We start from the raw sequence: 11,816 nt of genomic DNA, 5'->3' as shown, positions 1-11,816 counted from the left end.
AACTCCTGGACCTCTCCTTTCTCTGTATATACTGACTCCTGCCCAATTCTCACCTGCCACTTCTAAATTATTTTCCACTCACCTGCCACTTCTAAATTATTTTCCAAACACACCCCTGCAGTTCTACTCAAATCTAACATCTCCTTTCCATTCCTATTTCCTCCTTCTTAATTCTAATCTTCTTGACTTCTTACAACTGAACATTGTCTCCTAACCTATTTCCCTACTTCTGGTTTTTTCACTTTCACTGGTCCTAATGTCCTACTCAAAACCATTCAGTGTCTTCCTGAATTAAGATTCAGGTGGCCTCCACAGTGTAGCTCTTTTCAGCCATATCCTCTTGTGTGTACCTGATATTTCAGCCAAATGCTTACTGTTCCCCGAATTCTCCCCCCAGCTTTTCCTATGATTCAACATTATTGTTTAATCAACTTTTGCATGATATATACCATGTTCTAAGCACTATGTGTGAGCTACGCCCTGCGGAGTTGAAGGGAGCTTAGTCTATTGAGGGAATCAGATATAAAGAGGTAATGCTTATGTAAGGTGATAGACACAAAGGGGTTCAATGTTATTTGGGAATGCAGAGAAGAGACTAATTTTGTTTGGGTGGGGCGAATCAAGGAAGGTGTCAAGAAAAAGTTGAGTAGGGAATAGAAGAGGGAGGTGAAAGGGAGGCTTGAAGGGGGAGGAATGGGAGAGGGTGTGGAAGGCGTTCCAGACAGAGGGAATATCAAGTACAAGATGCCTGGAAGCAAAAAATGCTCTAGCATATTAAGGGGGCATACCTGGCTAGAATATTTGGAAGAATAGGGAAAGATAAACAGAATGAAAGGAAAATACAACTTGAGAAGTTGAAGATTGATTGAGAAGGGTGTTGTATGCAAGTCAAAACAAATATTTAGGGCAAGTTGTCAGACCTATAATTCTGTAGCAGTTGTTTAGAGGATAGACTAGAGTGGGGAGAGACTCCTGGTATCTCATGAAGATCCTTCAGCCTGGAATGCCTTTCCTCTATACTTCTCCATCCTCACCTCCTGAAAGACCATCCAAGAAGGTCCATCTCAAATGCTGCTGCTACTGGTAAAGCCTTCCCTGATCTCCCTCCTCTCTAGAGGTGGATTAGATCTATTCATTTGGAACTCCCATAGAAATATTTTGCTTCTCTTTCAGCATACTATACATTTGTTAGAAAATTTTTATGGCTTATTTACCCCCAATAGACTCTTAGCACCGTAAGAACATGGATCTAGTTTCATTCACCTGTCTTTTCCACGGCAGTGCCTGGTACACTACCATTACCACCGGTGGTGCCTAGTCAATTTGTTGAATTTATTTAAACTGGTATCCTAAAGATCAGCACTACTCAAACCCCAAAGGTTATGTTGTCTTTATTATTTTCTTGCCTTGGTTTTTCCTTTTTTAGTTGGAAACGCCAAGAACAGCCCTTCAACACAAATGCTAGCGTAGGTCACTTAGATTCTGAGACCTGAGGCTTAAAGGCCTTTAGGGAAGAACATAGCAGCCTACTGTGACAGTATATATGAACCCTTTACAGGCCCAACTGAGGGGAAAGGCAGGTGAGAGGTGTTGCTTTTCCAGTTTAATTGAGCATTTCCTTGCTTCAAAATACCTATCTCCATGCTAATGTTATTTCAATACCATTACAATGATGATTTACCATGATCAGCAAAGCAATTTGTCGTACATAATTCCAAAAGTGCTAATCAATTTTAGCTCAAAATAGGTTTTTAAAACCCCACAAAATTTGTTGTCCTAAAATGCTGATCAGTCGGTAAAAGCTAAAGCAAGCCAAGAACTGTTTGTATCACAACCATACAAAATTAAAATCCCTCTCCCAAATCATTTTTATAAGCAGCCAAGATATAAATAAATAAAAATGAGAAAATATATGCCTTTGGGTTGTCTTGCTTAGAGCTGAGCTTTGAAAAGACATAGGAAAGGACCACAGGATTATCTATTTAGGGTTTAGCCTTCTAATTCTGCAGAACAAAGGCCCAAATAATTTATAATCATTACATTAATATCTATAATACTTAGTTTTACCTGTTGAAAAAAATGTGAATCTAATAGAGCCAACCTTACAATATAATTATAAGTACAAAATGAGATAATTTCAGTAACCTGGGGGGTATTCATGCATTCTCTTACTTTCCCCTTCCCAACTCAATAAGCTCTCATACCCATCTCCATTTCTCCTTTATTTTTTGCTAAAGTGTATTTCTTCTATTCTCAACCCTTTAAAATTCCCTTTAATTTAGGGATGCCTGGGTGGCTCAGTTGGTTCGGTGACCGACTTCAGCTCAGGTCATGATCTCACAGTTTATCAGTTCAAGCTCTGTGTCGGGCTCTGTGCTGACAGCTCAGAAACTGGAGCTTACTTCAGATTCTGTGTCTTCCCCTCTCTCTACCCTTCCCCTGCTCATGCTCTGTGTCTCTCAATAATAAATAAATGTTTAAAAAATTTTTTTAAAAAAGATACCCTTTAATTTAGAGCCATAAATCCTGGGTGCTTGATCTGATTTTCTATTAGAGGAAAATTGTGTGCTTTTTTATGTTTATTTATTTTGAGAGAGAGAGAGAGGGAGGGAAGGAGGAAGGGAATGAGAGAGACAGAGACAGACAGAGACAGACAGGAGAAGGGCAGAGAGAAAGGGAGAGAGAGAATCCCAAGCAGTCTCTGCGCTTAGCACAGAGGCTGACTTGGGCTCGATCTCACGAACTGTGAGATCATGGCCTGAGCCAAAATCAAGAGTTGGATGTTTAACCACCTGAGCTACCCAGGTGCCCCAAGGAAAATTATGTTCTTACAATAATAACATCCCAGAATAAAGTTACAATGACATTAATATGTCCCCTGACATAGTGTCCTTGTCTTGTGTGACATTGTATAATTCTTCATTTTTAAGTATATTGCTCCTGCATATATTTTATGGTACATTAATTTTTACTAATAATTATTACTTGTCTGAAGCAGCTGTTCTTTATTTTATTACCTGAAAGAGGGTGGAAGTATATAGATCAATAACATGTGGAAATTTGTATTTCTACATCTTTGTTTTGGCCAGGGGTCAGAGGTGGTAATAATTATAGAGAAGGCATTTTATGTTTTAAGAAAAAATACTTGGTCTCTTGGTCAGGAAACTTGAGGTTTTTTTCACAGATCTGCCATTAGGTTTTTTTGAGACCTTATTTTCTTTTTCTGTGCGTTGGTCTTCCTGGTGATAAAAATGGACTTCCTTGTAATTAGCCTTAGGCATAAGGGACAAGAAGATACTAAATTATTGAAACCTACAAATAATTTGACCTTTATGAAGTCCCTGCCAAGATGGAGTTAGTTAGGCGGTGGTTAAAAAGGAGTAAAATGATACCTGAAGTTCAGTTGAGTTTCTCAAAAAGAAAGTTGCACAGAGAAATCCATCATGGCAGTATGATTCCACATGACCCATATGATTCTCTCTGAAGCAGAAGCTAAACCATCTGATCTGTTTATTCATTTCTACCACAAATGAGCCCTTCTAGCCAAGGGGTGGGGACTTTGACATTGTTAGCCTCTCCTCTCCACTTATTTTTTTATTATTTTATTATTTTTAAAATTTTTTAATGTTTATTTATTATTGAGAGACAGAGCACGAGCATAGGAGGGGCAGAGAGAGGAGGAGACACAGAATCCGAAGCAGGCTCCAGGCTCTGAGCTGTCAGCACAGAGTCTGACGCGGGGCTTGAGCCCACAAACCACAAGATCATGACCTAAGCCAAAGATGGACACTTAACCAATTGAGCCACCCAGGTGCCCATTCTCTCCACTTTTTAGAAATCTCCAGCCCTTCTTTTTGTGTAAATACAACAAGTAAGCATATCTTTCTTTTTTCTCTGGCACCTGTGGTTTATTGGCTACTCTCAAATCAGGCCTTGTGTAAGTAGAAAGTTAGGCAATTCTGATATATAAATGTTAGGGGAAACTCAGGGCCATCTAACATTTTTAAAACTAGATGATTGCCTAATACGGACTTCTTATTTTACAGATAAGGAAATAGGTAAAATAGCATAGAGACTGAATCAAGTAAAATTCTGCTTACTGCTTCTTGTTCCCTCAATGCTGGTCCTACCTTTTATAGTATATCCATGTAGTAGGATAAATGAATATACACTTGAGATTTTTGTAATAGCTGCTTGGCCATCAGCAGTCTGTGCTTTTTAATAAAGGGATGGATACTTGGCTGAGAAGAAGGTCTAGGAAAAGGGGGATTGTGAAAAAAGGATTTATAGATTTTCTGATAGCATATGGTAGATAACTCCATCTCAGATGGCCTTGTCTTCTACTGTTTTGCATATACCTACCACCCAAGTAGGCGGGCAGGAGATAAGGGACTATAGATATGTATTCTATGCCCCAAAATAGATGATGTAGGGACTTTTCAGAAATTTAAGCTCTTCTTTGTAGTAACATTTTAAAATCCTGCTGGGCTTTGAGGAATATTTGTCATTAACAGAGTTAAGATCATGAAAGTTGAGAAACCAAGAAAAGAATTCTTTACCTTTTTTCATCCTTAGCAGTCAAATTTTAAGGCAGAGAGAGAGAAAATCTGAGTGTGATATATATGTGTGTGTATGTATGAATTGCCTTGTTTTTGAAGAGCTTTAGATCTTCTGAGGTGCAAATGAGGCAAACAAAAATAAAGCCAAACTTTACATGCATACATTCCTTCTCTCATGTTACTCTGGACTCTACTTTGCATCCTTTCTAACTGTATGGCCATGATTAGGTTAAATATATTCCTATCTGGAAGAAGGCATAAGTCTGCCTGCTTCAGATTTCTATTATAAATAGTATGGTGACCTACAGGGGATAGAAGGATCTAGGGTATAAACTATGAAACAAAAAACAACAGTGGTGATGAAGCCAGTCTGGAAACAGGTAAATTACAGTGAGCCTTTTAAGATCTCTCTAGCTGAAATAACCTTAAAACAGAGAAAAAATATATTTAATGACTAACACTATATATTTGAAATGTGCAGGTTGGACAGCATTTGGACTTGGAATGAAAAAATAAGAGGTTACATTCATGGATAACCAACAAGATAAGGCTGTTGTTGCCTCAGCCAATGGAGAAAACACTCTGATTAATGGGGTCAAAGAAAATGGTAAGAGAATTTAATTATAGTATATACTACCTCTCCTACTGGTCCTTTGGTGTTACTACACCAAATAGATTTTTAGTATCTACAAAGTTGGAGCAGGTTAAGTCTAGGGTGCCTTTGAGATTGATATTAATCCTAAATTTTATTCCACCAGATTTCTAACTGGGCTAGAAGGGTCTCCAAGAGCTATTTAATCCAACCACTGTGCTCTTGCAAATCATCTCTGTCAGATGAATAAGTTCCTCAAAATTCCTAGTGAATTAGGCTTGGAACATCTAGATTCAGAGGAGCTGCTAGAACAGAGGTCTGATTGATAGGACTAAGCTTTATAGATTGAAACCATAAATATCCCATCTGAGCATTTTCCCACCCTGGAAGCCTTAACTTTCCAATTGATCAAGCAGTCCAATTATTTCCCAGTTTCTGAGGAGAGAGCCCTGTGTCTAAAGAAAAAGCTGAATCTAAAGAAATACTATTTTTCACTTTCATGAATGTTCAATATAAAATCAGCATTGTTCTTTAACTTTGTAGTTTCTAGTTCTAAAGCTAGAGAAGCTGAACCTTAGTTTATATAAGATCAAGTACCAGAAACTGATCTAGGGAAAGAGTGGTCTAATGAGTAGTGGTCTAAGACCTTTAACTTTATTTCTGTCATTTCTTTCCCTTTTCTCCAGATTCAGAGGACCAAGATGTGGCAATGAAGTCATTTGCAGCTCTAGAAGCTGCTGCACCAATCCAGCCTATACCAGTGGTTCAAAAAGAGACCCTAATGTATCCCAGGGGTCTCCTGCCTCTGCCTTCTAAGAAACCCTGTATGCAGAGCCCCCCATCTCCTTTGGGCCTAATTGAAGCACCTGAGCATGCTGCTAATAGTGCTTCTGTGAATGCCATCTCCCTTACATCTGGTGTTACAAAAGGCCTGCATACATGGTCACTGCCCAGTGAATGTGAGAAAGCTCCATTTGCCATAATGGAGCCTGCAGGCATGTCAGCTCTGAATGGGGACTGCCTCATGCAGCCAAGTAGGACTTGTTTGGGCTGCTTCATGGAATCAAAGGATGCAGTAGATCCTGAGCCAGGGATCAGTCTGAAAGTTGGTGATCTAAATAAGGATTATGAAACCTGTGCAGTCTCTGATATAGGGATTCAGTGTATTAATGCTGGAGAAAGCATGAAATATGGAGAGCAGCTGCTTTCAGACCAGCTCCTAGGCTTCCCCCTGCACAAATCAAGGGCAGGGGAAAAACGAGAAGCTGAGAAATCTGACATCGACTTGGAGGATCCAGCTCAGAAAAGTTATTATGAGGCATTACTGTTAGACAAGTGTAATACAGAAGAGGCTTTGCTGGCAAATTCCAATCAAGATTGGGGTTACTTTGAGACTTTCATTAGTGAGAGTAAGATTGAACTGCTTGACCTCTGTTCCAAAAATGAGCTGTCCGTCAACTTATTCTCGGAAGAAGATGTGGATAACTACATGTTCGATGATGATGAGTCAACACTGGGCAGTGATGTCTGTTCCTTGAAAATTCGATATGAGTCCTTCCAGGACAATGTTCGAGACAAGACCACCCTTCTAATGCAGGAGGATGCCCAATTCAACTTTTTTCCCAGTGTCTTTACTACTTGCCCCAAACGGGAGTCTAAGAGTGGGGTTTTGAAGCAGAACAGCGATCTTTCCCAATTCAAGGTTCCTGATGTGAACATCATCTGGGGGGAAGAGGATAAAAACTTGGACAAGAAGAAAGGCAAAGAAGAGGGACAGGAAGACAAGAGTGTAGAGAAAAAAGATGAAAAGGATAATGGAGAAAAATTTGCCTTAAATAAACCATGCAGTGGGACTGAAGTAGGGCAATTTAAGAATCCAAAGCAGGGTCATCTTGCTAATTCCTTGGAGGCATCAGGGAATTTCAGTGATGACAGTTCCTTCATTGAGGTCTCTTATGATGCCATGGGAGAGATCAAGGACTGTAGCCGCTATATGGCTCGGGACACTAATTCTGGCAACTCCTCCTCCCAGCAGAACTATGGTCTACGAGCCAAGAGAAAAGTCAGGTACAGTGAAGATTATCTATATGACGTTGACTCACTAGAGGGTGAAAAAGTAAATGAGAGGAAGGAATGGTTGCCAGGTGGTTCCAAAGAGGAAGATGATGATGAATGGTGTCCCAAAAAGAGAAGAAAAGTAACCCGTAAGGAGCCCCCTGTTATTATCAAATATATCATCATCAATCGCTTTAAAGGTGAGAAGAACATGCTGGTGAAGTTGGGTAGGGTAGATTCCAGTGAGACAACAGTGAATTTGAGTGAAAATCAGCTCAACAAATATGCGAAGCTTGCCCCCTTGAAGGGCTTCTGGCAAAAGAAGAAAAAACAGAGAAATAGCAACATTGACTCCAACAAGACACCCTTATGCCAAAAACAAAACTTTGAACCAGGTAGCTTTGAGGTGTCATTCCTGCCACCTGCTCGCAAACGAAAATCTAAACTTGGCAACAGGCACAGGATTCAAAGAATCCCATCTGTGGAAACTTCAGCAAGTGGTAAGCAAATTTCATTCTGCAGTGATCAGAGGCAAGCTTGTACTCGTAAAGAAGATGGAGCCATGAAAGGTACACTAAAGTCAGCACCTCTGGCTGTCCCCAGCTGTGAAAATGGATCACATCTAAATGACATTACAGGCCCTGACTCAGTGAAAGTCAAAGCCCAAGATGCAGGATTTAAGGGGCCAGAGAGGAAAGTGCTCAACAAAATCAAATTTAAAAGTGAAGCCAGGTTAAAATCCAAGAAAATCAAAGCTGGTCAAGAAAGCAAGTCAGTTGTTCAAATGAGCCCCCTTTTGGAAGATCAATCATCTACACCTAATTTAAAGAATGAAGCTATTCCTGGGACTTCAAACAGTTCTCATCTATCTGAATTTCATGAGGCAAAGGTTGCCAAGAATTCTACTTTCTTACCAACCACCTGCTCTTCTGAAATGCCTCTATCATCTGCTAATGTTGCCACCAGTATACCTGTTATCCCTGGAGGGTATCTGCAGACATTGTTAGATGCTTCTGACTTGTCAAATAATACTGGTATATCATACTTTGCTCACCATTCTCCAGAGCAAAATGAAAGCAGCCTCACTCAAACAGAAAAATCATTTGTGCCTCTTCAGCCTGCCCAGGACTGTGTGCTTTCCTCACCCTCTGAGTCTGAGCTACAGCAGTCATCCCAAAACTTCAAAATGGAATCAAACAACTATGGAAATGTGTGGCCCAACAAACCTACTTCTGGCCCCCAGGAATTCATGGCTGAAGTCTCAAGGGAGATAGCTCCAACACAATCTAATGAATTTGGAGTCTCCCAAGTAGTCTCCATGGAAAATAACCTCACATCTACAACATACAATCGAATCTGCCTCAGTAGTGGTGGCAGTAATTGCAACAAGGTCCTATATGCCTCTGTGCAAGACACTCAGCTCCCATCTGATGACTCTTATCAATTATGTCACTTTAATAATGGAGAGATATGCTTTCCTTTCCAGCAGGGCCCAGCCAATATGGATGATGATCGGCTCTTTAGCTTTGATTCAATGGCCCAACTCTCTGTCAACTCAAGCAATTATTGTTCCTTAAGCTTGAAGTCCTGTGAAAAGGATGGTGATGATGATATTACTGATGACTTCCTGGCCCATTGCAGCCCCAAGCTGGTTATCCAGCAGAGTATTGATGAGATAACACCATTAAAAGAGTCCACTGACCTCCTGGATATCTCCAACTTCACTCCTGACAAATTCCGCCACTCTTCTCTCTCAGAAGTGTCCCCACCTGACACCCCCAGTCTTTCCCCTCAAATTACCAGATGTGAGAGTATTAAGACACTAGGAACACTGAAGGGGTTTCAAGAGGGTGTCCCAGGACCATTGGGCAACATGGAGAAAATCAAGTGGGACTGCAGTACCCTTTCACGGCAGGTCCAAGTGGATGATGGATTTACTTTAAATAACCATCAGTTTCAGTTCCATATGTTCAATGATGAGGATTCTGTCAGTCTTCTCCAAAAAACCCCTTGCTTATCAGCATTTAATGATCCATCTGGTCAAATGAGTACTAACAACAAAGTGTCAAAATCAAGAAAGAAAAGTTCACCCAGCAAGAGTGGGGCTCTGAACCAAAGCTCTTCTCAGAAAAACACCAGGAAAAAATCTCTCAAAGCCAACAACAAAGGAATTGAAAAGCCACCTGGCAAAACCTCCCGCCAGGCCCCTAAGTCAACAAAGAAAGGGAAATACATGGCTGCAATCAATGGAGAGAAAATGCAAGTTGGCATTGGCCGTGGAGGAGGCCAAATCAACAACATATCCTCCACTGGAAAGACATTGACCGAATGTATCCAACACGGTGGCCCTGTGGCCTCTATGAAGATGCCAACTCAAAAGGGACTTTCTGGAGATTGGGCTCTGGGGAAGGAGAGTAACCCAGGATGGAGCGACATGAACATGAGCACGAACACCAATAGCCTCCTTGATGATGACCAACGGGAATTTCAAGAGCCTTCCTATATCTTGTCTAACATTGCCTCTGGTATGGCAGATGTGCAGAGGTTCATGATGGCCTCCATAGAGCCCCTTTGGGAACCCATGGAACACCATGGAGACCCCAACATATTCTACTCCCCTGAGTCCAATAGTCTAAAATTAAAAACCCTTAAAATATTGGCTGGGACACCACAGGAATCTAAGAAAAAGGTCAACAGTGGGTCCCCAGGAGGCACTAAGAATCACAGGTCCATCAAGGGTGTGAGTAAAAGCAATGGGAAAGCAACAATAGGTGATCCTGGTCGTGCAAACATGCATGGTTATGAGGACTCTCGCTCTGCCTTCTTTGATAAAAAGTGTAATAACCTGAGCACTTTAGGCAATAATGGACCGACACACAAAAAGTTATATCGTCACAAATCCAGCTCCAAGGCCCTGAGAGATGAGAAGTGTAAGGGAAAGTGCGTGGAGCGAGAACAGGTCCACAAGGATGAGGCTGGGACAGCTTCTTTTGAAAAACTGAGGTAATACTGCACCAAAATGGCTGAGATGATGTACCCTTAGCTTTCCTACTACCTGCTAAGCCCACAGTCCCTCATTTTTTCCCTCTTGAAAGCAAAAGTTTGCATGAAAGAAACTGTCACATTCCCTTCTTTTTCAAATTAAAAAGAAAAAAGTGCATGGAAATCCCTATACCTTTAAACCACACAAAAGATTGGGCAATTTTGTTGTGGCTTAGCTAGGGATAAACTCTAACAAGTCTACTTTTTCTGCTATTCTGCATTGGTTTTTACTAATTGAGAAAATAGAACTAAAATATGCTCTTGAGTGATTTTGGGGAAGGGAAGGGCTTTGCAGTAAAAAAAAAAGTTTTGAACAACAGAATCAAAAAGTCATATAGACAAAAGGTCAAGATCATTTAAGCAAAAAGAGCATAATTTGGGGGGAAAAACAGTCTCATTGTGTGGCAATTAGGAGTGCTTTCTAGTGCCCCCTGCTATTTGTATCTATCTATCTCTGCATTATACAGCATTTAGTATGGATGTAAACAAATTTAGATGGTATGATCCCTTTGTGGGACATACACTAAAGCTAACTAAGGTGGCATAAATTGTTTGGTTTTTCTGCAGGGATTCCGACTACAATCTCCTAAAAGCAGAAACAGCATTTTGGGTTTTACCTGTGTTTGAAGAAGAAACTCACATTTTCCAGAAAGACATTTGATGTTTGTGTTTTATTTCTTTCAAAATATGCCTTGTGGTATGTATGTTGACATGTAAGTGCTTAAAGAAGAGATTTTTGAAGTGTGGGAATAAGTATTTGGAAGCAAACTTTAATCTGATGTTCTATGTAAAAGACTTCAAAAAGTCATACAGTTGCACAAGTAGTTTATGCACTATTTACCCAAGGGAAAAAAAAAGGAAAACATTGTGCCAAACTACAAACAAGTGACTGTATTGTATATATTTTTACTTCTATATCAACATTTGTTTGTATTTGGGGAGCTTGTCCCTCTTGATTTACTAGAAACATTCCAGTGATTCTTGCTATTAACCACCCCCACTTATGTGGATAGCACCTATAGATCACAGTGGAAAAAATGTTGTGTTACACAATTTACCAAAACTTAAAGGATACTGTTTGAAATGTGCCAAATTTTCTTACCTCATCTCACAGATTCACCCCACAGTTTAAATCTCATTAATGAATTTAAATATATATATATATATGTGTGTGTGTGTGTGTGTGTGTGTATACACACACACACACACACACACACACACACACACATATATATATGCACATACATTATTTTGAAATTTTAAACTCTACTGTCCTGTGTGGAAACATGAGCAATTAAATAAGGCACAATAAAGTTTTGTTTGTTCCATCGTCTAATGGTTAAATTGTTGGAAAAGTCTGGAAGTCATAACAGCTAAGTCCATCAGGGACCTAATATATGCATTTACAGAACCTTTTACAAGGAAACAAAACAGCTGCTTTAAAGTTTGTTTTCTAAAAGCAAAATCTGTAGCTGAAAATTATTTAAAGTGCAAAGTTATATTGCTGATACTTTATATCTCAGTTTTATATATTTTATAATAGTCTGGGATAAATTATAAAATAGCTA

General features: G+C 39.9%; 1 protein-coding gene across 1 annotated transcript; it reads left to right on the top strand.

The window, feature by feature from the left end:
• Positions 1-5,087: 5,087 nt before the first annotated feature.
• On the top strand, positions 5,088-11,367 carry NEXMIF (neurite extension and migration factor). Its single transcript, XM_030306374.1, has 2 exons — positions 5,088-5,166; positions 5,838-11,367. The coding sequence occupies exons 1-2, from the start codon at positions 5,088-5,090 to the stop codon at positions 10,211-10,213; spliced, it is 4,455 nt and encodes a 1,484-aa protein (XP_030162234.1). The 3' UTR covers positions 10,214-11,367.
• The last annotated feature ends 449 nt before the right edge of the window (positions 11,368-11,816 follow it).

The sequence above is a fragment of the Lynx canadensis genome, chromosome X (genome assembly GCF_007474595.2).
Source record: "Lynx canadensis isolate LIC74 chromosome X, mLynCan4.pri.v2, whole genome shotgun sequence".
Taxonomy (NCBI): domain Eukaryota; kingdom Metazoa; phylum Chordata; class Mammalia; order Carnivora; family Felidae; genus Lynx; species Lynx canadensis.
Note: the sequence above shows the minus strand (reverse complement) of the source record. Positions and strands in the feature narration are given on the sequence as shown.